This window comes from Myiozetetes cayanensis, unplaced genomic scaffold (genome assembly GCF_022539395.1).
Source record: "Myiozetetes cayanensis isolate MyiCay16 unplaced genomic scaffold, myiCay2020 scf32, whole genome shotgun sequence".
In the NCBI taxonomy this organism is placed as follows: Eukaryota; Metazoa; Chordata; class Aves; order Passeriformes; family Tyrannidae; genus Myiozetetes; species Myiozetetes cayanensis.
Genome location: NW_026087544.1, coordinates 4,588,157 through 4,614,005, shown reverse-complemented (window position 1 = coordinate 4,614,005; position 25,849 = coordinate 4,588,157). Strand labels below are relative to the sequence as shown.

At 58.0% G+C, this 25,849-nt stretch overlaps 1 protein-coding gene across 1 annotated transcript in view; it reads right to left on the bottom strand.

Annotated features, from left to right (window-relative positions):
* The window catches only part of KIF21B (kinesin family member 21B), a 43,248-nt gene that overhangs the window by 4,777 nt on the left and 12,622 nt on the right, over positions 1–25,849 (bottom strand). The window contains 32 exon segments of the mRNA XM_050326797.1: positions 64–181; positions 735–899; positions 2,398–2,578; positions 2,823–2,959; positions 8,102–8,140; positions 8,771–8,847; positions 8,849–8,885; positions 9,019–9,093; positions 9,554–9,759; positions 10,212–10,269; positions 10,558–10,618; positions 10,790–10,955; positions 11,076–11,177; positions 11,915–12,109; positions 12,208–12,355; positions 12,765–12,994; positions 13,382–13,450; positions 13,873–13,980; positions 14,133–14,332; positions 14,934–15,125; positions 15,398–15,515; positions 15,995–16,076; positions 16,336–16,560; positions 17,345–17,408; positions 17,521–17,710; positions 18,295–18,490; positions 19,091–19,206; positions 19,699–19,866; positions 20,235–20,369; positions 20,572–20,721; positions 23,072–23,254; positions 23,558–23,780. Of these exon segments, the coding sequence (XP_050182754.1) occupies positions 64–181; positions 735–899; positions 2,398–2,578; positions 2,823–2,959; positions 8,102–8,140; positions 8,771–8,847; positions 8,849–8,885; positions 9,019–9,093; positions 9,554–9,759; positions 10,212–10,269; positions 10,558–10,618; positions 10,790–10,955; positions 11,076–11,177; positions 11,915–12,109; positions 12,208–12,355; positions 12,765–12,994; positions 13,382–13,450; positions 13,873–13,980; positions 14,133–14,332; positions 14,934–15,125; positions 15,398–15,515; positions 15,995–16,076; positions 16,336–16,560; positions 17,345–17,408; positions 17,521–17,710; positions 18,295–18,490; positions 19,091–19,206; positions 19,699–19,866; positions 20,235–20,369; positions 20,572–20,721; positions 23,072–23,254; positions 23,558–23,780 (4,414 nt within the window).

Below are 25,849 nucleotides of genomic sequence, written 5' to 3'. Positions count from 1 at the left end.
GAGAAGAGACCTCAGGGCTTGCCAGCATCTGGGCTGCCCTACAGGACAGAGGGAGGAGAGTACCTTGACATAGTGATCTTTGGAACCCGTGACCACCAGGTCGTGGTTGCTCGCCGTCTGGTTCACCGTGAGACACATCACGGGCCCGATGTGGCCACTCAGCTTTCCCACAGGCTGCAACCTGGGGGACAGGGGGGCACAGGTCAGCCCCCTCCTGGGTGCTGGAGCTCCTCCAAAGGGTCCCTCCCAGGCAGAGGCCACCCACCCCCCACCCAGCACTGGAGCCCCCCCCCAGTAAGGGTTGTTCGCTCTGGGGGATAGAGGGCAGGGAGATCTCATTCCCAGTGATGCCTGGGAAGGAAGGCTTCTCCCCTGGGAGAGTCTCAGGGTGTGCCAACATCTGGCTGCAGAGTCCATGCTGCAGCACAGGGTGTGCAGCCCAGTGCCCAACAGGCAGGTAGGAGGGCAAGGGCAAAACCAGGGGGCAATGCTGCTCATCCCACCTGTGTTCCCCCTTTCTCCTAACCTCAGCTGAGTGCACAGACAAAGCCCCCACCCCAAGGAGCTCCAATGCTGCCCCTCACTCCTTAGGTCTCACAGGAAAGGGTCCTGAAAAGCCCTTATTCCAGTCAACTTCCACTACCAAAATGCTTTCACTTTTCCCAGGGGGATAATCCCAGGCCCCTTGGCACCCACAAGGTGGGTGACTGTGCCCAGCTCAGCACTGCCCTCACCTGCTCAGCTCCCAGACGCGGACGGAGTTCCCAGCAGCAGCGTAGAGCGTGGTGCCCGTGGGGTTGAGGGCGATCTGGTTGATCTGGTGCTCCCCCTGCACGCTGGTGACAGTGCGGGTGGTGGTCCCAGCACAGGCGTCCCCAGAGATCACCTGTCCAGAAGACCTAGAGAGGAGAGAGAGAGGGCAAGGTGGGGAGGATGAGTGGAGATCAGAGCGTCTTTCTGGCCACAATGGGACCAACAAGAGCTCTGTCCCCCAGACCAGTGCCCAGCCTGCAGAGGGTCTGTGCATGACACAAAGCATCCTGCCCTGGTTTCCATCTGAGGGCCATTCTGCTCTCCTCCCATTCCTTTCCACTTCCCACAGGAAGAGCTGGTGAGTGATGACATCCAGCAGAGGTCTTGACCTCTGCACCAAGGGAAAAGCACCTTCAGGCCAAGGCAGATGAGCTGAGGCTGGACAGAGAAAGGAGCTCACCGTACTCTCCCCTAACATTTGAGCCCTACTCCAAGCTGGCAGCCACAGCTACAGCCTGCTCCATGCTCCTTTCTGGTCCTCAAACTCCTTACAGAGATCTGAGTTCCCCATTGGAGAGCTTGTGATTTACCCAGCCAGGGTGCTGTTGGGGCTGTGCCTCCCCTCTGGAGCTGCTGGCTCTCTCCTGGCCACTCTCAGAGCAGCTGCAAAATCTCTTCAAAGCTCTTGACCCTTAACAAGGGAAAGTACTGGATTCTGCACCTGGGATGAGGCAACCCTGCCTGTGTGTCTAGACTGGGGGACAAGAGGCTGGAGAACTGCTGTGGGAAGGGACCTGGGGGTCTTGGTCAGTGGGAAGTTGAATGGGATTCAGCAGTGCCCTGACAGCCAGGAGGGTTAACCATGTCCTGGGGGGCATCAGGCAAAGCATCACTGGGTGAGGGAGGGATTGTCCTGCTCTGCTCTGCACGGGGGTGGCCTCACCTCGAGTTCTGGGGGCAGTTTTGGGCACCACAATACAAAAAAAACTAAGCTGTTAGAGAGCATCCAAAGGAGGATGGGGGTCTGGAGGGGAAGCTTCACAAGGAGTGGCTGAAGTCACTTGGTTTGTTCAGCTGGAGAAGAGACTAAGAGGAGACCTCATCGTGGTCTTCAGTATCCACAAGGGGGACAGGTGCCAATCTCTTCACTCTCATGACCAATGACAGGACTTGAGGAAACGGCTGGAGTGGAGTCAGGGGAGCTTTAGGTTGGATATCAGGAAAAGGTTTTTCACTCAGAAGGTGGTTGAACACTAGAACAGGCTCCCCAGGGAAGTGATCACAGCACCAAGCCTGTCTGAGTTCAAGAAGCGTTTGGACAATGCTCTCAGGCACAGGGTGAGATTGTTGGGGTGTCCTGTGCAGGTCCAGGGGTTGGACTCAATGACCCTGCTGGGTCCCTTCCAACTCAGCATATCCTGCGATTCTGTGATCCTGACTCTTCTCTGCAGAAGCTCCCCACGGCTCCCTCACCCCAAATTCTCTCACAACCTCCCTGTTCCCTAAGGAAGCAGCACTGCAAACTGGCACTAAAGGAGCTGGTACTTGGCCCTGTCCCCAAACCCCTGTAGGTCCTGGGACTGGCTTCTGCAAAGCCACAGCTGCCCAGAGTGCCCTGGCTCTCCCCAGGCCGAGGGTACGTACGTGAGGGTGCGGATGCAGCGGGCGGAGTCGCGGATGTCCCACACTTTGATGTACGACGTGGACACGGTGAACACCAGCCCCGTGTGGCTGCAGTACTTGATGGAAACCACATTGTTTGGGTGGCCCTTGAGGGAAGCGATCTCCTGGCCCGTCACCAGGTTCCACATTTTGCAGCTCCGGTCTGTGGGAGGAAGAACATGCCCGAGAGCGTCAGGTGGGGGTCTCGTCCAAGGCACGGTGGCCTGGGGACAACATCTGAGCGTCTCCCCCCACCCACAGGGCCAGAGGGAAAGGAGCCAGCCAGCCCCAGCCCTGGGGCAGGGTTTAATGCTGAAACAGGGACCATCCCTGCAGTGCCCAGCACTTCCCACATTCCCAGTGCCAAGCTGCTCCCACCTTCCCTGTCCCCTCTGCCCGTCACGCACCTTTGGACCCAGTGAAGAGCAGCTCATCAGTGGCATCCAGGCAGAGCACAGGCTTGGTGTGTCCCTCTGCCACCGAGACACACTGCAGTGGGGCTGTCCGGGCATTCTTGGTGCCACCCACTGGGTTAATGATGCCCCTTCGTGGGAGAGAGAGAACAGGTACAGTGCAGGGGTGGAGGGGCACTGTGCCCACAGTCCCAGGGCATGGGAGAGCTGTGTCACACCGAGCAGCTTCCACTGCCCAGCTGAACCCGGCATGTCTGAGCCAAGGTCTTCGTGGAAACCCCAGGAGTCTCCCCAGGGGCAGCCCCTTCCCACCTCTGCCCCAGCAATAGACTGGGAGAGGGGGAGGCTGCCCAGTGGCCTCTGCTCTCCCCTAAACCTCTCGTGCCTGGGCAGCAGAGACCCAGGACAGGTCAGGAGACCCAGCTCACAGGCCCTGAGGTCCATTTTGGGACAAACTGTCCCCCCTCTCCAGCTGGAAGCTCTGCTGGGATAAATGTTTCAGGGTACCAGCCTGTAGCTGGTGACATCTGGGGACAGCACCTGCCAGTCCCCCCTACTTCAGACACACTGAGGGTGCTGAGGACCCCCAGCCCAACCCTTCCATGTGTGACCCTTGGCACCCTGGTGTGCCTGGTCACCAAGCACAGCCAAGGGACCCCAGGCTGGGCTGGTTTCTTCTTACAGGCAGGGAAGCTGCAGTGTGGGGCTGGGCAAGGGCAAGGTCTGCGTTAGTCATGAGGAGAAGCACAGGCTCATTAATTTGGGTTTGGAAATCGCATGCATGTGATGGTTCTTCCTCAGCTCTGCACTTACCAGAGCCAACCCAACAGCCCTCCCCTGACTCCTGGTGCTTCCACCAGTCTCAAAGTGCCACTGAGCCCAAGGGGAAATCCTGACTGTGCGGGGTAAGATGTTTTCCACTGTCTCTGTGTGTCTGCCCTACTAAAAACTGCCCAAGGTGACACAGCCCAGACTGGTTTGATGTCACCCCCAAGTGACTGGGGGCCTGCAGGAGCTCAGGGCACAGGCAGAGTGAGGGGACACCCAGGTGCTGGAGAGCTGCTCACAGAGTCATGGAATGGTTTGGGCTGGAAGGGACCTTGGACACACATCTTATTCCACCCCCCTGCCATGGGCAGGGACACCTTCCACTAGCCCAGGTTGCTCCAAGCCCCAGCCAACCTGGCCTTGAACACTTCCTGGGATGAGGCAGCCACAGCTTCTCTGGGCAACCTGTGCCAGGGCCTCAGCACCCTCACAGGGCAGGATTTCTTCCTGATACATAATTTAAATCCCTCCCCTTTTGGTTTAAAACTGTTCCCCCCTTGTCCTGTCGCTATCTGCCCCTTTAGGCGCTGGGAGGCCACAATGAGGCTGATGTTCCTTAAGGATGGGGGAAACTTGGCCCTTGTGCTGGTGTCGTGGTTTTGCCCACCAGCCCGTCCCTGGGGCTGAGGATGGTTTTGTCCAGGTGATTTCCGGACAAAAAAACCAATCAAAAAGTTCAGTGACGCCTTTGCTAATTACATCTTTAAGAAAACGGAAGAGAAGGTGGTTGCGCAGTTGAAATTAAGAGCAGCAGCCATGTAGAAGGGTAGCGGGCCCGAGGAGGGCCAAGGCCCCCTCCTCCCCGGCTTGGGCCGGGGTGGGACCAGGTGCAGCACTGAAGCCTCCCATCTCTCTTGTGAGAGAGTGAAGAAAAAAAAGTTTAAAAGACAAACTACTTAGACGAGAAACTGCTACAGAAGAATTCCAGCCATGAGATAACAGAATTTTCAAGGTCGAAGCTGGCAGCTGAAGCTGCAACAGAAGAGAGAAGAAAAATTCGAAGGGGGGAGAGCTGCTGTTTTTCTCCTTTTCGCTCTCCCTCCCTTCAGCAGGGTAAAGACTGAAAAATAAAATCCCTGCCACCTGTAGAAGTTTGTTGGGGTGAAGAGACCCCCATGCGGCTCACAGAGGAACTTGTGGATGCACCAGAGATTTGTGACTTTAACAGAGAAAGCCTTATGCTGGAGTAAAAGCGGCTCAGATGAGGCAGAGTCCTGTTAAAGACTTTGTGACCCTCGAAGGGATCGATGCTTATGCTGGAGGCGAGACGGCTCAGATAAGCTTGGGATCTCAGTGAGAGATCCATGCTGCTGCTGTTGAAGATTTATGACCCTGACGGGTATTAGAACCTACGCTGGAACACAAGACGGTTCAGGTAGGGATGTTGGGATCCATGTGTGGGATCCGTGCTGCTGGTGCTAGAGAGAACCTACGCTGGAGCAGAAAATGGCTCAGGTGGGATATTGGGATCCGAGTAAGGGATCCAGACTGGACCCATACCGAGAAGTCAATCAAGGACTGTTCTCCCATGGGGAGGGACCTCCATAGGGAAACAGGGGTGAACTCTTAAACCATTATCCCCTGTAACCCTGTGGAAGAAGATCCATAGTAAGCAAGTGTCCCCTTGCAAGTCTATGGAAGGAGACCCTTCAGGACCTGGGTAACCCCCAGCCTTCGGTTTTAGCCAAGGAGGGGGGTAGGCCCAGCCCTGGAGGCTAACACAGAGAAGAGAGAAGAAAAAGTTCCAACTGCGACGAAGTGCTGCAGAGTTACTAGAGAGAGAGAGAGAGAGAGAGAGAGCTGGAATTCTGAGAACAGAAAAGGACTACTTCTCCTCCTTGGACTGATATAAAGGGAAGTGGGGGGAGAAGTATCTTTTGTAAATACATAGTACCTTTTACTCAAGTAGAATTGTTGTAAATATAATTCTTTAGTTTTAGTTTGTTAATAATAAATACTCATGCTTTTTTTAATTCAGTCTCTTTTTGTCTGCATAAACCTTCTCTCAACTAGTAATAATTGTATGTGGGAGTATAAAAGTAAATTGAGCCAAAACAAAACCACGACATTTTTTTGGTGGAGAATGCGGGCAAAGACTGCCCAGAGAAACAATAGCTGAATCAAACCCCAACATTTTTAATACCTCATGTGAAAAATTGGCCATAATGATTTTAAGATAACTGAGAAAAAGGTCTGCAGACAAAAATAGACTGACCATGTGTACTGTGGTTGTAGTAAAAAGGGAATAATAGAGTTAAATATTATAGTGATGTTGTTTTAATTTTTAATAGAGTAATTTTTAGTTATAGTTTGTCTATTTATAATTGTATGTTTATTGTAGAATTTAAAATTTCTTAAAATGTAATTCGCAAAGGCGAAGGGGGGAAGATGTCGTGGTTTTACCCACCAGCTCATCCCTGGGGCTGAGGATGGTTTTGTCCAGGTGATTTCCGGACAAAAAAACCAATCAAAAAGTTCAATGACGCCTTTGCTAATTACATCTTTAAGAAAACGGAAGAGAAGGTGGTTGCGCAGTTGAAATTAAGAGCAGCAGCCATGTAGAAGGGTAGCAGGCCCGAGGAGGGCCAAGGCCCCCTCCTCCCCGGCTTGGGCCGGGGTGGGACCAGGTGCAGCACTGAAGCCTCCCATCTCTCTTGTGAGAGAGTGAAGAAAAAAAAGTTTAAAAGACAAACTACTTAGACGAGAAACTGCTACAGAAGAATTCCAGCCATGAGATAACAGAATTTTCAAGGTCGAAGCTGGCAGCTGAAGCTGCAACAGAAGAGAGAAGAAAAATTCGAAGGGGGGAGAGCTGCTATTTTTCTCCTTTTCGCTCTCCCTCCCTTCAGCAGGGTAAAGACTGAAAAATAAAATCCCTGCCACCTGTAGAAGTTTGTTGGGGTGAAGAGACCCCCATGCGGCTCACAGAGGAGCTTGTGGATGCACCAGAGATTTGTGACTTTAACAGAGAGAAAGCCTTATGCTGGAGTAAAAGCGACTCAGATGAGGCAGAGTCCTGTTAAAGACTTTGTGACCCTCGAAGGGATCGATGCTTATGCTGGAGCGAGACGGCTCAGATAAGCTTGGGATCTCAGTGAGAGATCCATGCTGCTGCTGTTGAAGATTTATGACCCTGGCGGGTATTAGAACCTACGCTGGAACACAAGACGATTCAGGTAGGGATGTTGGGATCCATGTGTGGGATCCGTGCTGCTGGTGCTAGAGAGAACCTACGCTGGAGCAGAAAATGGCTCAGGTGGGATATTGGGATCCGAGTAAGGGATCCAGACTGGACCCATACCGAGAAGTCAATCAAGGACTGTTCTCCCATGGGGAGGGACCTCCATAGGGAAACAGGGGTGAACTCTTAAACCATTATCCCCTGTAACCCTGTGGAAGAAGATCCATAGTAAGCAAGTGTCCCCTTGCAAGCCTATGGAAGGAGACCCTTCAGGACCTGGGTAACCCCCAGCCTTCGGTTTTAGCCAAGGAGGGGGGTAGGCCCAGCCCTGGAGGCTGACATAGAGAAGAAGAAGAAAAAGTTCCAACTGCGACGAAGTGCTGCAGAGTTACTAGAGAGAGAGAGAGAGAGAGAGAGAGCTGGAATTCTGAGAACAAAAAAGGACTACTTCTCCTCCTTGGACTGATATAAAGGGAAGTGGGGGGAGAAGTATCTTTTGTAAATACATAGTACCTTTTACTCAAGTAGAATTGTTGTAAATATAATTCTTTAGTTTTAGTTTGTTAATAATAAATACTCATACTTTTTTTTAATTCAGTCTCTTTTTGTCTGCATAAACCTTCTCTCAACTAGTAATAATTGTATGTGGGAGTATAAAAGTAAATTGAACCAAAACAAAACCACGACAGCTGGGAAACCTCCACAGGCAGGTGGGTGCAGTGGGAGAAGCCCAGGAGCACCTTAACCCCAAGCCTGAGCTCTGCACCACGACCTGAACTCGATTTCTTTGGGAAAGAGATCAGCCTTCCCTAACTCAGCACCAGAGAAGCACAACCAGGCACGGGGAGAACCTGAGACATTTGCCTGGAAGCACGAAGGACTCACTGGAAGCACCCAGGGTCACTCGCCCCCTTCCCCACCATCCCACCGTCCTGCTGGAGAGCTGGGGAAGGGGTGGGACACGGTGGCCTCAGGGCTGGCAAGACCCCATCAGAGATGGAGGAGAACATGCTGCCAACCCCAAACCACAGGTGAGCCCATCAGTTTCCAAGGGCTGATCCGAGCAGGAACGGTTCTAACTTGCAACTGAGGGGACAACATCAGGCACCAGAGGTGGCATGCCAGGAGGGGACAGACACACGAGCTGGGAGGTGGGGAGAGCAGCAAGGTGCAGGCAGAGCATGTGGGGACAGGGAGAGCAGGCACCTGAGACAGAGAAAAGGAGGAGCGGAGGAAGGGATAATAAATAGAAAGTTGTCTATACCTCAGCACCTCCGAGACAGAGGAATCGCTGTCATCAGACCTAGGGGCAGAAAATTAGCAGGATTATGGGAGAGAAAACCCAGACTAGAGGAGGCAGCAGTGGAGTCAGAGGTGGAGGATTGTTATTGCATCCAAGCCAGTGGAGGGTAGAGAGGAGGAGGGGAGAGAGGGAGAAAGAGAAGCACACATGGAGAACCAGGGGAGAGCAGAGGAGCAGGAGGGCATGTGATGATCAGACAGCAGGTCTCCATCAGGGAACGCCAGCGCTGCTAACAGTGTCCGAGCTGAGGGCAGCACCCAAGCTGGGGGAGGCTGGAGCAGCATTTGTGGGTGAATGCCAGTCCATCAGCTTCCTGTGAGCCCTCACCCCCTCACCCCATCCTGCTCCATCGCCTTTCCAGGCGCCCAAGTCTGGCACTGCCCTGTCTCCAGGCAGAGGCCAGGAGTGTGAACTCAGAGGGGGCACAGTGGGCAGGAGCACAGGACTGGCACAGCAGCTGCTCCCTCCCAGGGAGAAGCAGGGCAGCTAAAGTGGTGACAGGACACCGGCTGGAGCCAACCCAAGTCCTGGTGCTCCTTTTTGCCCCCATTAAGGGCTTGGTACACATGTCACGTGCTTATCACAGTTTGGGTCCCCTCACTCAGACACTCCCACCCCTCCAGGACTTACTTATCCAAGGCAGAGCCCTGGCTCTGGGTGCTGGTGAGGCGGGAGAAGACGTTGCGGTCGTTGCGCGGGCGGGTGGAGTGGGGACGAGGGCGGCGTGAAGCCGATGTCTGCAGGCCTGAGCCGGGAAGGACCAGAGGGACACAGGACTCAGGAGCTGCTCACTTGGCACCAGCAGAACTCAGCAGAGCTGCCAGACAGCACCCTTCCCCACTCAGCTGGGCCACCCAGCCTCCCCCACCCAAGCTCACCTGGCAGGTTGCCCGCGGTCGTAGGATTTGCGCCTTGTCAGGGGCGAAGTGTCCGAGCCTCGAGACTGCCTGGGACTGAAGCAAGTGAACAGAGCAGAGTGGGTGCCTGCCCTCCACTGGGGTCCCTCCACAATGAGCACCTGTGTCCTCCCCCACAAGAGCAAATGAGAAGTTGGGCTGCCCTGGAGTCACAATCACCCAGTCAGAGGATGCCTCAAGGCAGCCCTGACTGTGGAGGCTTTTGGCAACCTAAGAAGGCTGATAACCAAGAGCAGGGAGCTGGGGACCCTCACACACTCCCTTCTTTCCCTCCTCCTGAACCACCCTCCTCTCCATCTGCAAAGGATACCAACATACTCCCAGACACTCTCCAAGTCCCACTGGGGAAGCCTTGCTGTAGCCAAGCCTGGATAGATGCTGGACTGGGCTCACCTTCACCCCTCTGCACCTCCACAGGCCAGGCACAGCTTCCCATGGGGTGGCCCATGCCTGCAGGAGCCTCCCAGTGCCCACAGACCCATCTCCCTGTGCTCACAAGGTGCTTCCTCGCGTGGGCAGGCTGACGGTGCGTGACACCTTCTCCTTGTAGTACGGGTCTCGGATGGAGAAGCCGATGCCATCCTCTTTGATCTCCATGAGGGATGCCAAGGACTTGGTGATGTTCTTGGTAGAGACGTCCAGCGTGGGTCCCAGGCACTCAGCCGACACCGCCTTCATCTGCCCCGAGAGCTTGGGCTCTCCCTAGAGCAGGGCAGAGGGCTCAGGGGTGGGCAGTGGGAGCAGCCAGCGCTGCGGGATGGACAGCTCGTGCTCTCTGCCCACGGGAGGCTGAGCTCCCCCAGGTCACACTGGGATGCCCATCACAGCCAGCTCTCCACGCTCAGAACAAATGTGGCAGCCTCTACAGAACACTGGCTGCTTCCCTGCACCTCTGCCCTGCACAGGATCCTCCTTGGTGCCACTCAGACCTGCAGGGCTGATGTGGTGGGCGTTTCCTGAGTTTCTGGTGTCTCAGGACCACAGTATCAGGAGAGATCTTGGTTCCTCCCATCCAGAGACCAGCCATACTGCCTAGGCCAAGCCTGATTCCCCAAGGTTCAGACCAGAGAGCAGAGGCCTGGAGCATTGCTGAACATCCTTCCATCCCTCCTCCCGGTCCCTGTGACAAGGGCCATGCTAAAAGGCCAACTAACCTTGAACTTGAAGTCATCCTGGCTTGCTGAGCCCTTCATGGTGAAAGACTGGGAGATGCTGCACGGAGAAGAGAGAGAAGATAGATCTTCATTGCCTATCTCCCTTCAGAAAGCTGGTTCCACCAGTCCACCAGCTCTTTGGTTTACCCCCTGCTCCCCAGCACCCTTTCTCCAAGGTGTTCACTCCCCACTGGTGCCCAAGAGACATCTCTGCTCCCCCCACCAAGGGCTGGGCACCACAGAAAAGCTCAGGCGGGGCTTTGTTCATCCACAAGGTCCCATGAACGGCACCAGGGCATCCCACCCCGGGCACCGCCAGCTCAGGCAGCACCAGGCTGGGTCTTACCTCCCATCCGAAGCCAGGCTGAACTCTGACACCTCCTCATCCGTGCTGGTGTAGCCGTTCTCTGCGTGAGAGGGAGACAGAGCATCAGCAGCGCAGAGGGGACCCCACCGTCCCCAGCCCCACCTGAGCCACCCTGCCCCTTGTCCCACCCTTGCAAGGGTGGGCACCCACCCCAGGGGCAGCACACCCTGCCTGAGGACACACACACCCCCACCCACCACCCACGTCCCACCTTGCTGGACGTTGTGGATCAGCGCCTGCAGCTCGGGGTGCGACTCGGCCTTCTCGCGCAGGGCGTCCAGCAGGGCGTGGTTCTGCGAGGAGCTGGCCACGTCCGACTGCCGCAGCCGCCCCTCCAGCAGCCGGATCTGGGCCTCCTTCTGGGCCACCTGCAGCCCCTGGGGAGGATGGCCAGGTCGGGGCTCAGGAGGGTGTCTCAGGTCCCCGCCGCCAGGTCCCCACCCTGGCACCCTGTGAGAAACCCTGTCCTGCATCCACACCCCAGCCTGGCCCCTCACCTTGTCGATGGAGGCCTTCAGGAAGTTGTCCAGCAGCAGCCGGGCTTCGGCCAGGGAGCAGGAGCTGATCACCACCGAGGTGTCCGTGGAGTCCAGCTCCTCCTGAGAAATGGAGAGACAAGTGCCGGATGCAGCAGGGGAACTTTGCCAATGGACAGGGGATGGGCAGGAGGGGCTCCATGGCCAACACAGCACCTCCATCATCCTGCAAGCACTGCCCAGTCCAACACTCGCCCTCCCCAGTCTGCCCAGTGGTTACTGGGGAGATCTGGCCATGAGGATGTCCAACACAACCTGAAGGGCTTCTGTATTGCTACAGAAATTCTGGGGCCAACACTGAGTTAGACACCCAAGAGACACCAGGCTCACCTGAATACACAATCCAAAGCCTAGTGTGAATTAACAGCAGCTCTCCTTCCCTGCCAATCCCCCAGGTGACAGCTGGGGGCAAGCCATGGACAGCACACAGCTTCCATTTCAGGCTTCAGGCACTGAGGGGAATCAGGAGCTGCACAGTAGCATGCCCAGTGTCACAAACAGACACAAAACATGGATAGCTTCTGCCAGGAAAAAATCCAGTCCCCTTGGGACGTTTCCAGCACATGAAGCTCCCATGGGGATGAGTGACCACCAGCACCATGGGCAGGATGGGGGCTGCAGCTTCCCTACAATTCCAGGGCAGTCCATGGACATGCAAGGACCTGCCAGCACTCCTCCTCACAACTAAGTGATTGTGTGGGTGCAGCCCCAGCGAGTGTGACACAGCTCAGAGGATGCTCTTGCCACAGAGAGATGCTCTCACTCTCCCCCTGACAACTGGGCCCAGCCCCACTGCCCACCTTGGTCTCCTCAATCTGCATGATGGTGGCCTGGCAGTCTGAAATGCTGTCGTTGATGTAGTCAATGTTGGCCCCCAGCACCTCGATCTCCTCATTCAGCTCTTGCAGCCCTTTCTGCTCCATGGGGCTCTCCGCCTGCAGCTTCGCCCGCTTGCCCAGCAACGCCTCCTGCAGCAGCGACAGCTCCTCGCGTTTCTGGGGGAAAAGGGAAGGGAGATTGGCACTGCCTGCACAGCCATCTGCCTGTCCTGCACCCACCACCCAGCCCTCTCCACGCCCAGCACCACGGCCACCTTGATGAGCCTCTCCATGTCCGCCTCGAGGTTGACGATGGTCATCCTCTGCATGACGATGTCGAAGATGCGCCGCTCCAGCGACTGCCACTTGAGGCGGGCAGCTTTGCTGAAGGTCTGGCTTGAGCCCTTCTTGGGGAACTTCTTCCTACAGCCAGAGGGGAGAACAGGCACATAGGCTGCCAGCCACGCCGTGCTGGAAAGCTAGGCTTGCCCCAGGAGGATGCCTGGGCTCTGGCTGGCCAGAGGCAGAGGAGGCATCTGCATTGTTTCTGGGTTGTCCAACTTTTCTGTTGCCCCTTAGCAAAGAGGGACAAGAGATGAGCCCAGCAGGGTTTGTGCCATGGCATTTAATCCTCGTGGAAGGCCAGCTCTGGGCCCAAGCCCAGGTGACAGTCAGTCACCCTCTGCCAGCACAGCCTGTCACAGGGTCATAAGCTTAATACAGGTCAAGTGCACACTACGAAGCCACACTCCAACCTCTGCCACCAGCCAAAAGCCAGGCAGGGGGATCCCTGGGATGCCTCACCCCCCACTCACCCAGCCCCTGCCCTGACCTGGCAGGTCGAGCCCCATTCGCAGAGGACGAGGAGTCTCCCAGGAAGTTGTTGATTTTCCTGTTCCACTGGCGCACGATGCTGGAGACGGAGCGAGCGCCGGACTCGGGCTCGGAGGAGGTGGTGCTGGCCGAGACCTCTGCGCCCGAGTCCAGCATAGCCGGCTTCTGGCTCGTCCTGCCCGCCACCCGGTCTGACATGGGCTTGGCCAGCCGGCGCAGTGCTGACACCTGCACACGAGGAGGGGCAGAGGAGAGGGGGTGTCAGCTGGGCACCCCCACCCAGCCCAAACCTGTTGATGTCACCCCCCACCGGGACCAGGAGTGGCAGCTCTGTAGACCCAAAAAGCCCAGGGACATTTGTGCCTCATGGGTTTCCCTCTCCTCCCTCATAGCCCACCCCTGCCACCAGGCTCTGCTGCCCAGGATGAGGAGTTCTGCTGCTGCCTGCAACCATCTCCACATGGTTCCTGAACCACAAAACCCCTCCCACCCTTTTGGGAGCCCCACTCCCAGAGCTGGCCCTGTCTAAAGGACAGGGTTTCTCTGAGCCAAGTGCTGGGGACCCAGACCTGCATGGGGGCTGGGACCTATGTGGAGACAACCCACTCCCCTCACCTCCTGGGTTTTCCTCCGCAGCACTATTTCCTGCTGCCGCTTCTGAGACTCCAGAGCCCTGATCTGGAACTGCATGAGAGAGAAAGAAAAAAGACACTGCTGGGGTCCTGTCCATTCACCCCAGTGATAGTGTGCAGTCAGGGCCAGCTTGAGGGTGGGAACCTGCTCGCTGTTAGGATCAGGAGTGAGACTGTGCTAAAGGGAGCCCTGGGACTGACTCCTGCACACAGCAGGGCAGGGAGCCCACAGCATTCCCCACAACTGGGCAGAAGCTGAGGGAAGCCTTTGGGAACCGTTCAGCCAGGTGTGCTGTGCTGGGCTGCACAGACCCCAGTGAGGCCATGGGCACAGCAGGGCCCCAGGTTTCACCAGCTTGGGCTATTTATTGAACACCTGGAGCTCCAGAGCGGGACAAACAGCACCTTTCCCCCAGCCAGGCCAGCCCCCCCTGCACGGGGACACTGGTGGCACGTGGCGAGCTGGGTTCTCACCTCCTGCCGGCGCTGCTCCTTCTTGAGCTGTGCAATCTCCCGGTTCCTCTTGGTCTCCACCAGCCGCCTCCGCTGCTGCTCCTCCCGCATCTGCTTCATCAGCGCAACCTGCAACGGAGGGTTCCGACTGTCCCGGGGCACCCACCCACCCACCCAGCAGACGGACGCTCTGCACTTGCCACCAGCGTGGAAAACATTGCTCTGAGCGGGAAGCCAGGCTGGCTCAGGGGATCCCTCCCTGCCCCGGCACATCCAGGTACCTTTGCCTTCTTCATCTCGGCCACCTCCGCCTGCAGCTTGCGCAGCTCGCGCTCGTAGCGGGACTGGTTCTTCAGCAGGCGGGCGTGCTCCTTCTGGGCTGCCTGGAGCTTCTGCAGGTCCCTGTTCATCTCCTTCAGCCGCTTCTCGTAGTCTGCTTTGATCTTGTTGGCCTTCTCCTCCGTGTAACACTCCATGGTGCCTGGTGGGTGAGGAGAGGGTTTGCAACAGCCCTGCATCCTAGGAGGCTCCTGCACCCACATATCCTGCCTGGAGGCACCAGGCACTGCTTCTTCCCCGTCCCACCAGAGCCCCCCTCACCCCGCTGTGGGCTGGGGTCTGTCTGGGGATCCTGCTGGAAGAGCCCAGCGCAAGGTGGAGACTTTGCTGGGCTGAGCTGTCTCCTGGCAGAGCTGCAGGCTCAGAGCCACAGCCACAGTATGGCTGACCCTGCCCTGTTTAGCCTGGAGATCAGCCACACCACGGGGTCTTTTGCCCCTCAGTTTCCCCAGGGATCCCCACTGAAGTGGTGGGGGCTCATGAAGTGGTGCTCAGTGCTACAAGAGGCTTTGCCTCTCCATCCTTCTCCAGCACCAGCGGGGTCCAGAGCTCTGCACTGACTGCTCCTGCTCCCACAGCAAGACAAGTGGGGTCTTGGGGGTCCCAGAGACTTGAGCAGAGGCAGAGGATGACAAAGCTCTACCAGAGCCAGCACTGCATGCCAGGGGGGGATGCTCTGACTCTGAGTCAGCTGGGCAGGAGTGGGAAGTGGGGCCCAATCCCACAGGTGAGGTGGTTCTCACTGAGGTTTTGCAGGACCCGGTCCCGCTCCAGCTGCGTGTCCCGAATCTTGTTCTGCAGCAGGATCAGCTTCTCCTCGTACTGATGCTTGAGGGTCTGCAAGCGCCTCTGGCTGTTCTCCAGCTCATCAATCAGCTTCTGCTTGATCTCAATCTCACAGGTCAGATCTGCCAGATCAGCCTGGAAATTCACAGCTGGAGGCAGAGGGGGACAGTCAGGCTGGGAGGGATGGGGGAGCATCACTCCCATGGCCCCACTGAGCCACAGCACAAGGAGAGGGCAGAGGAGCTGATGGGAACCCACACTGCTAGGGAGCAGCAGCACCCCAAAGCACTGCAGCAACCCTGGGGCTCTTCCAAGTCCCCCAGAGTCCTGGGATTCTGCCTTCCCAGGAGCAGAGCTCGTTACCAGAGACACCAGCAATGCCCCCACCATGCCCAGGGCTGCACGTGGATCTCCACTTTACCCTTCTCCTCTGCATCTGAGTCTGAGTCCACCAGGCTCTCTTCACTGCCCGAGTCCTCATCCTCATCTTCGCGCCCATCCTCTTCCTCACAGCCACTCTCGTCCTGCTCCTCCTCCTCCTAAGAGACAAGAGCCCAACCTCAGCCTGCAGCATGGCCTGCTCTTCTGTCTGCAGCTCCTCCCTCCTCCAAACCTGAGCTCACCCTACAGCAATGGGCCACAGCCCCCACAGTGGGACTCAGCCTCGCACACGGGATGCCCAGGGGCTGCAGCACCATTTCTGGGCCCCTGCTGAGAGGAGCAGCTCTGTGCCCCATCCATCCTTGCATCCATCCCCTCCCAGCTGGGCAGCATGGCATTGCCCAACCCTCCTTCACCTATGCTGATTGAAACCAAGCCTCCTAAAATGTGGACTCCTTGCTCCACAGCAGGGCTGGCAGGGGAGCATCCAAGTGCCCCCCTGCTCCAGCATGGAGTCCTCAGCAAAACGACCCAACCTCCTTTGGGGCCAGCCTGGGCTTGGTCCCTGTCCCATGTGGGGTGATTACAGCACTACACACCCAGACAACCCCTCGGTGTGAGCACGATGCCCACTCACCTCTTCCACCTCGTTCTCATCCGTCTCCTCCCCGTTGTCCTGCTGCAGTTTCTGCTGCTTCTTAAATGCCTCCTTCTCTGGGCTAAGGGGGGAGCAGAGCAGGGCTGGTAAGTCCCAGTGTGAGGGAGCCAGGACCACCCCCAGCCTCCTGCTTTTGGACCCTTTGGGGAAAACAGCCTCTGGAATTGTGTGGAGGGCGGAAAAGGAGACCAAGAGCAAAGGCAGGGCTGGGAGGGGAACCCAGACGTCCAGGTGGGTGGGGGAAGCGGGATACCCCACACCACAAGGACAGACAAACCCACACAGGCAGCCTCTCCACTCCCCGAAACCGCTGCCTTCACCTCTTCCTCTGCTGCCTCCGCTCCTTCTTCTTCAGGCGCTCCAGGTCCTGCTTGGCCCGTCGGAGGACATCGGAGGCCTCTGAATCCACTGGCACCGCGGGGCTGCACAGACCAGCCAGGCCAGCAGCTGGAGAGGAGCCCATGGAGTAGGGGGGCCGGGCGGACACCCGGGACAGGCTGCGGCGCAGGGACTCGTTCATGGACTCGCTCTCCAGAAGCTTCGTCCTGGGGAGTGGAAGCAGGATGGAGTCAAAGAGGGGCCGTCCCAACTGCCCCCTGGTTTAGTTTGGGAGGGACCTTAAAGCTCATCTCATTCCACTCCCCTGCCACACTCCACTAGATCAGGTTGCTCCAAGCCCCATCCACTTGCAGGGATGGGAGAGGCACAGCAGCTTTGGGCAGCCTGTGCCAGTGTCCCACCACCCTCACAGGGAAGAATTTCTTCCTAACTTCTAACCCAAATCTCTCCACTTTTAGTTTAAAGCTGTTCCCCCTTGTCCTATCGCTATCTGCCCATGTAAAAAAAAAAAAAAAATAAATCACTCTCCTTCTTTTCTGGAAGCCCCATTTAGTCACTGGAAGGGGGTCTGAGGTCTCCCTGGAGCCTTCTACAGACTGAACATGATGTGTTCAGATGGTGTAAGCCAGGGACAGATTCACTACTAAGCTATTCCAGCTAATGATGGGTCAGAAAGTCACAGTGTTGCCAGACAGGGTCCCAGGATCATGGAAGACACTGAGGTGGACCCAACCTTTGGGGGCCAGCAGTCCCTGAGAGACCCCAGGCACTCCCAACAGGATCAACCCCTCCATCAATGCCTGCACCAAGGACAACAACAGCTGCAGCACTGCCCAGCACCAAGGCTGGGCCTCCTACAGCCCCCTGGAACAGCAGTGCCATCAGCTGCTGTTCCACAGGGCTCCCAGCTCACCCCAACAACGCTGGAGGCAGTGAGTTCAGACCCAGACAGCAGCCCCCCAGTGACTCACCAGCCCTGTGCCCTCTCACCTGAGCTCTTCAATCTCCCGGATGTAGTTCTGGATGAGGGTGCCGATGGCCTCGTTGCCATCCCCTGGAGGGGCAGAGGCACAGGTGGATCGGGGCAGGCACAGGCTGTACCACAGAGCCCATCCCAGCCGCGCCGCCCGGGCGACCCGCCGTGCCGCTCGCTAGCCGGGCCTCACCTGCCTTGGCCAGCATCAGGTTGGCCTCCTGGCTCATGAGGTAGGTGACCCTGCTGTTGATGGCATCGATGGCCTCCTGCATGGCCTTCACCCTCATGCGCAGGGCGCTGTTCTCCTTCTGCAGCATGGTGTTCTCGCGGAACAGGTCGCTGTACCCCTCGGCGCCGTCCTCCCCGATGACCCGCTTGCCCTGTGGGGGCACGAGGGAAGCCCCTGAGTGCAGGGGGAGCTGGCACAACGGGGACCCTCCGCTGCGTCCCTAAGGGCAACCCCAGACGCCACGGCAGGGGCAAACCTAAGCACCAGAAAGGTCTGAGCTGAACAGGTAGAGGGTGGGAGATGTTTCAGGGCTTCTCCCTGCCTTAGCACCCCCAAAAACCTGCCCAAGGTCCTCCTTGTCACAGGCAGACTCTGTGTCTCAAGCCTCCTGACTCCTCCTGGAAGTTACCCTTATCCATAGGGGCGGGGGATGGGAAGAGGAGGGTCTGTCCCACTAAACCTGCCCCAATTCAAACATGAAGAGTGGGGCTTTCTGCACCTTCCTTCACCCTGCTGTGCTGGGGATGGCTGAGCATCTCCCTGTGATGGGACACTGGGAATGAGTTCCTTGGTTTGCTTTACTTATTAAACTGCCTGTATCTCAATTGTATCTCAACCCACAAGTTTTCTGTTACTCTCCCAGTTCTCTCCCCCATCCCACTGGTGGGGCAGTGAGTGAGTGGGGCTCCATGGCTGCCCAGGGTTAGGGTTAGGGTAGGGCACAGGACCACTCACTGCCTTGTACTCCATCAGTTCCATCTGCAGGCGGGCGATCTCGGCCCGCAGGGCACTGATCTGCTGGCTTGTCTTGTCCTGGTTCACCACCACTTTGTTCTTGATGTTGCGGGCCCGGTTGGCGTATTTGAGCGTGTTCAGGGTCTCCATGAAGTCCCGGTCGGAGGGGCTCACACAGGCAATCATGATGGTTTGGCTTGGGGATGCAAGGGCAGGGTGAAAGCCAGTCCCCACCCACCCTGCAGCAACTCAGCAGCTAGAAACTCAGGACCCAGCACAGGCCACATGCCACCCAGACACCCACCCTGGACAGGGAGCCATCTGTGTTTTATAACCAAGGTATAAAATGGGTTCATCCCTCCCAGAGCCAGAGCACCCACAAGGCTATTGAAGCACCACATCACACAGCACTGAGCAAAGGCAGCTCCCTCTGGTCAGCCCCCCATTCTGGGATTGCCAGGGAAGAACAAGCTCTTTGGAGAAGAGGCAGGGGATTCAATCCACCCCATGCAGGGCACCACCACCTGCCAAGCCCCAGATCTGCGAGGGTTAAGGAGGGCTTTGCACCAGCTGATTCTGCCAAAGCTGCCAATTGTGCCTTGGGCTGATGAGGAGCCAAGGTCTTTACATCTGCTAAGTCATGCCGTGCCTGAAGAAGGCATCCCCTCCCCACTGGGCAGCCACGGGAGTGCTGAAATAGCTCCTGCATTGCTCCAGAGCCCCTCAGCCTCCTCTGCAGAGGGACAGTCCCTGCAGCCCTCGCCCCAAGCTCAGCCCCCACCTGGGACCCCCTTACCTGTTGCCCCCCAGGGAATCCTGCAGCAGGCGGGTGAGCTTGGAGTCGCGGTAGGGCACGTGCACGACCTTCTTGCTCTGGTCTCCGAGGGCACTAATGACGTTCCCCAAGGCCAGCTACCAACACAAAGGGAAGCCCCCCCCAAATTCAGCCCCAGCTGAGCCTACAGCTGCCACACAGCCAGCATGTCAGGCCTGGGGCATGTGCTGTGGCACAGGTTTGGGTTGCACAAGGGGGAGGAGTGGGGGCTTCCCTTGCCAGTCTCACCTTCCCCCCTCTTCCCTGGCCTGTGCCTTTCTCCCACGCTGCATTGAGAAGCAGCATTGAGCCCTAGAGTGGTCTTTTTAGCTCAAATTAGCAGACCTCACACTTTTGGGCCTTGCACCCCTTGCACCCCTCCCCACAGCCCTGCCCTCAGCAACAGAGCTGTGCTCTCGCCACTGGCACTCTGCATATTCCTGCCCTCAGGGCCGGGCAGCACAAACCCCAGCTGAGACAGCAGCACCCCAGCAGTGCAGAGCAGCTTCAGGCAGGACCCAGGAGTGGCACAGGCTCCCCCAGGCAGGCTCTGCCTCCCTGCTCCCCCTGCCCACCGGTGCCCACCATACCAGCCCGCAGTTGATGGAGATCCCTTCCTTCGCCCTCTCGCCGGTTGCACCCGTCCTCTTCAGCCTCTCCGAGCCAGCCAGGTCCACAAAGTGAAACTTGGCTGTCAAGGTCTCGTACTCAGTGGCGGGCTGGGATCCATCCAGGAGGCTGCTCACCTCCCCGTTCACCTGCAGCCAGGGACACAGGAAGGGTCACCACCGCACACCCAGAGCGGGCAGAAGCTGCCCTGGCTGCACTCAGATGTCAGCAAGAGCCTGAGTATTCTCCCTCCACATCCAGCCCCTGGGGGATGGAGACAGGATTCCAACAGCAGCTTGCTCTGAGCCATCCCTGGGTCAGATCATCACTGCCTTGGATCAGCTCACGCTCAGCTCCCATTAAACCCTAACGCTGGCTATGACTGGAAAGAAGACAGATAAATCTCTGCTCCTCTTTGCCAGATTTCAAACCCTCTCCCCTTCCCAAGGGACCTCCACGCATTGCCTGGGTATGGGACCCAGGAACAGCCTGGCCACGAGGCAGGATCATGTCTCACCAGCTCCGGGCGGGCACACACTCTCGTCTGGCACAGGTGAATGGTGAAGATGGCGTGGGACCGGGAGCTCTGCACGTTCATCTGGGTGCTGGCCGTGGTACGGGAAAGAGCTCCCTGTTTTAGGCACTGGATCAGCTACAACGACACCAGGGAGGGAAGGAAACCTTGAAGCCAGGACAGACCCTGTGCAGCCCAGCGGGCACACCAACCTCCCCCAGAACTCCCCTCGGGACTGCGCCATCCCACCCTGGGAGAGATCTCCCCTTGTCGAGACCCCCACACAGCACATCCCTGGCTGCTGGCACCCAGCTGCCACCCCTGCCCACCCCACACCCACCTCGTCCTGCGAGCTGATGAGGCGTGACGTGACCCCCGTGGTGTAGATGCTCCCGTTGGCATCCTCGTGGATTTTGATGTTGGATTTGCGGTGCCGCGCGTCGGGGTCGCGGGCGCTGTCGAACAGGTCCAGGATCTCCTCGTTGTAGAGCTGAGTGGGGCAGCAGGTGGGGGGTGAGCAGGGGGAAGCAGCTGGGGCTGCACGTCTGCTCACACGTGTGTGCAAGGCTGAGCAGGGGAGCTGGTGCGTGTGCAAGTGCAGGAGAGGAGATGGTGCACAGAATCCTGGAATCCTTCATGTTCTAGCACCCCCAGGTCCTTTCCTTGCCCACCGGGAGCTTTCCAGTCGCTCTGCCCCCAGTCTGGAGCACTGCACGGGGGTTACACGATGCACAGGCGAGCTCTGAACTGCCTGTGCAGGTACCAGCTGGGATGGGATGCCCGGAGGAATGGGGTGTGTGCAGGTGTGCATCCACATGCCTGTCTGCCCCACAAAGCTCTGAGCTGCACTCTGGGTTGGTTCCTGCTGCCCAGTCCTGGCCTGTCCCACACACAAGCAGCTCTGCAGGAACAGGACATTTTCAGAGCCCTGTCTCCAGAGCCTGAGCAGACACCCATGAGCTACACATCCCCCTGCCCTTCCTGGCTCACCTGAGGAGCCCCAGCCACATGAGGCAGTGAAGCCCCACTCCCATCAAAGATGGATGACCTCCCTGAGGTCATCTCTGCCAGGTAGAAAGGAAATAAGGGGGACCAGGGAGTGCTGGACAAGCAGGGAAGCCCTGCAGCCCCACAGCTGACAGAGGATGCCCCCATCCATATCTTGACCCTGCAGCATCCTCTCTCACCCTGGAGCAGGCCCTGCCCATCGCCACCACCACTCAGTATCGCCCTCCTGCACTCACAGCCCAGTGCAGAGAGCAGGGTCACCCAAGGACTGCAGGTTCCTGGCCAGCAGAATGGATCAGGCTAATCCGTCCCTGGCTGCCCCAGGTGCCACCAGGCTCCTTCAGCGCTTAAACCTTCCCCCAAGGAGCAGAGTCACAGGACAGGGATCAGCCGGGACAAGTCCTGTGCCCCTGCTGGGACAGTGGGTTGGTGACCAGAGCCTGATGTGGCCACAGGCCCAGGCTGGCCCAGCAGAGCCATTACCACCACAAAGCCCTCCCTGCATCACCTGGATGAGGGTGGCTGCAGAACAGGGCTTGGCACAGCGGCTCAAGAGCTCCTGGTTCAGTGCCCATGCTGTCAGGGTGGACCAAGAACCTCGGTCACTGGGTCACCAGGCTTTATTCTCCCCACCTGGAAAAGAGCCCCTGGGGAGCCTTCAAGCCCCCCACCCTGGGGCTGCCAGTCTCCCTGGTGAGCAGCTTTGAAACAAAGCAGAGGAGTCCTTGTTCCCACCCTCCCCCTGCAGCCACTGGACAAACATCTGAGTCTGAGAGCCAAACCAACCAGGGTCAGAGGTGATGGAGAGAGGGAAAGACTACAGGAAATGCCCATGGCAGTTGTGTGACCCCACACAGGGCCACTGCTCTGTCACCCTCGAGTCCACCTCGTGGTCTGCAGAGATGTTTCCCAGGATGGCCTGGTGAAGAGGCAGCACTGGAGGCACCCATCCCTCCAGTGTCCCAACAAACAGGTCACCCAGGACAGGCAGGAAACTGTTCCCATCTCCACCCCAGCCCACAGGATCCCCAAAGAGGAGCCTCACGAGTTGAACACAGTTGGGAAGGCAGCCAGGAGCTTGGATAGGCCAAGTGATGGGAAGGGAAGGACACAACAGCAATGACATGGGACCTAACAAGGGCTCTGCAGAGGAAGACCTAAGTGGGAAGGATTTCTCCAGCAAGGAGGTGACTTTGGGCACTGCTTCCCCTCTCCAGGCCATCAGCATCTGGAGACACCCAGATGTGATGGTCAACAGAGCCACCTGGAGGCAAGATCACAGCACAGGGCCCCTCCCTGCCCATCTCCCAAGGTCCATGAGCTTCCCAGGACAAACTTCTCCAGGGAATGAAGCAGTTAACAGAAGAGGCTTTTGAATTGGAGAAGCCAGAGCAGAGGCGTGAGAGGATGCATTGAAACACCCTCAAGGTCAAAGGTGCAACAAAGGACATGGGAAATAGCACAGCCCTTCCTCAAACCCTCCCAAGAGTGGCCACTTTCTTCTCTCCCTGTTTCACTGGGAACACTGGTCCGGATGCAGGGCAGCAGGTATCCTACCACCCTTGACCTCAAATAGGGGTAAGACAGCCCAGAGCCCCTGAATCCCCAGGGGACCAAGCCATAAACCCCTTCCCCATGGGGGGAGCTCCCTCCACCCAGTTTGTAGCCACCCTGAAGTCAACAACTTTGAGCCCTGAGGTGCTTTGAGCCCCCACTGCACCCACACGCAGACCCAGTCCCACTCCTGCCACCAGTAGGGCAAGGACTCAAGACATGGGAGTAGAGAAGGACAGGGCAAGGCCACGGTGTCCCCCAGAGCCCCTGTCACCCACCTCCAGGAACTGGGCGCTGACTTTGAACTCGGGAGCCGCCACGCCCTGGCTCTGAGCCGCGCGCTTGCGCTCCTCGATGCCGCTGAAGAGGTGGCCGATGGCCCGCGGGATGATGCCCTGCTCCTCCTCGGAGATGCTCATGTCGAAGCCGGTGCCCATGGTGTACGTCTTCCCCGCGCCAGTCTGTGCACAGACAGTGAGGGGAGAGCTGGCCGTGCCCTCCCAGGCTCAGCTCTGCCTAAGGCACCCCACAATGCCCCCCTACCGCTCCAGGCTCCCCAGACTGAGACACCCTAATCCCCACCACCACACTGACTCCTACCCCAGCCCTGCCGCCCTCTCCTCCCACCCCCCCAGTGCCCCAGGGATAACTCTGTCCTCTCCACACCCAGAAACTCCCACACCCCACCTTCCCTCAGCTCTGCAAGTGCCCTCTCGGTATCCCCAGTGCTGCTGGAGAGCCCTCGGAGCGGGCAGGGCCCGTACCTGCCCGTACGCCAGCACCGTGGCATTGTAGCCCTCAAAGCAGCCCTCGATGAGCTTCCCCATACACGTGGTGTAGATCCGCTCCTGCCACGTGTCCAGGTCGAAGACAAAGTCGTAGGTGAAGGCCTTGTCCTTCCCCAGCAGCACCTGGGGCTCGCCGGGTGTCACCGAGGTGCAGATGTGACATCCCTCTATCTTCTCTTTGGGCAGCTGGGGACGGATCCTGTGGGAAGAGAAGCAGGCTGAGGGCGGCCTCACGGCTCACCCCGCTCTTGGGGGACACCAGTGTGGTCCCCAGGATGTGAGCACAGCCCGTGCTGGGCACCAGTGTGTCCTGGGGTGTGTCCAGTGCAGCACAGCTGGCTGGTCAAGGGCACAGAGCTGTCCCCCACTGCCCTGCACTGTGTGCAGTTTTGGGCACTGCAACATAAAAAGGACATAAAGGTATTAGAGAGTGTCCAAAGGAGGGACATGAGGATGGGAAAGGGCCTAGAGGGCTCTTTTGTCACTTGGCCTGTTCAGCTGGAGAAGAGGAGCCTGAGGTCAGACCTCACTGGGGTCTGCAGCTTCCTCAGGAGGGGCAGCACCAATCTCTGCTCTCTGTGACCAGTGACAGGACCTGAGGGAAAGGCATGGAACTGTGTCAGGGGAGGTTTAAGCTGGATTTCAGGAGAAGGTTCTTCCCCTAGAGGGTGGTTGGGCACTGAACAGGCTCCCCAGAGCAGTGGGCACAGCCCCAAGTCTGCCAGAGCTCAAGAAGTGTTTGGACAACACTCTGAGGCACATGGTGAGATTGTTGGAGTGTCCTGTGCAGGATGGATGATTCTTTTGGTCCCTTCCAGCTCAGGACATTCTACAATCCATGATGGAACCATGGCTGCTGCGGGCAGGGGATGGGCAACACCTCTGCCTGTGGCATGGAGCAAACAGGGCAGGGCATGCTTCAGCTCCTGCATCCAGCCAGGACAGGGGTGGGCAGCTGGGCTGCAGCTCAGCCCCGCTCGCTCCCGACACAGACAGATCAAACGGCAGCTACAAAGGCTTGAAATGCAAAACGCAAAAACACGACGAGACAGCCCCAGCGCCAAACCCACCGTCTGCACCAAACCACCACCCAGCCCAAGGGCTGTCCCCTGCCCTGGACCCGCCGATGGGACAGGGACAGGCTAGGCTGGGCTGAGAGCAGGACCCACCCGCCTCATCCCACCCACTGCCTGAGAAATGTGGGAGCAGAGCGAGAAATGTGGGAGCAGAGCGAGAAATTTGGGAGCAGAGCGGCTGGACCCGCACAGACCCCGCTCCGCCTCAGGGCTGCACAGCTCCGGCTGCCGGTGGATTCCCAGCTGCAGGAAGCTGGGGACTCCCAGAGGGCTCTTAGAGAAAGAGGGGGTTTGGAACCAAGTGCCATGCAAATAGCTCTCCTCAGTGCTAATGACTGCACAGCTCCCCTCCCCGGGTGCTCCATAAACACAGCTATTAATTCCCCCAGACCGCAGCCCTGGCAAAGCCACATCAGGACCTCAGCAGCCGCTGTGTGGGTTGGGACTCAGAATCATGGAATCTCCTCAGTTGAAAGGGACCCACAAGGATCATTGAGTCCAACTCCTGGTCCTGCACAGGACACCTCCAACATGTGCCTGAGACAGTTGTCCAAATGCTCCTTGAGCTCTGGTAGCCTTGGGGCCATGACCACTGCCCTGGGGAGCCTGTTCAGTGCCCAACCACCCTCTGGGGGAAGAACCTTCTCCTGAAATCCAGCCTAAACCTCCCCTGGCACTGTTCCATGCAGGAGCCACTGATCCTTGCCTGGAGGCAAGCAAAGCCCAGTGTGGGGATGGGGCAAACCCCTGGGCCTGTGTTTGGGGGCACAGGGTGTCCCTGTCGGGGACAGGCAGCAACGGGAACACCTCCTCACCCCCTCACCCTGCACAGCAGACGCGTGGGAACAGCTCTGCGCCTCCCTGGATATATTTAGCTCAGCAGCCACAATAAAAAAAAGGCAGCTTCTGATGTGCTCGGTCCCAGACTCACTCCTGTCGCCTTCCCAGGTCCCACCCTCCTGCAGGAAAATTATCCTCCACTTTTAATTACTTTTGGGCCAAGACGATGTGGCTCTGCCACCCCCACCCCAGACACGCACAGCAACTGCAGCCCCAAGGAATGGGCAGAGGAACAAACTGGAACCACAGTACACTTGGGAATTCTTTTTCCCCTTGGGAAAAACGAGAGCAGGTTTTCAGCAAAATATTTCTTTCTCTCTCTGCCCCTCACCCCCCCATTCCTCCCAGGGGA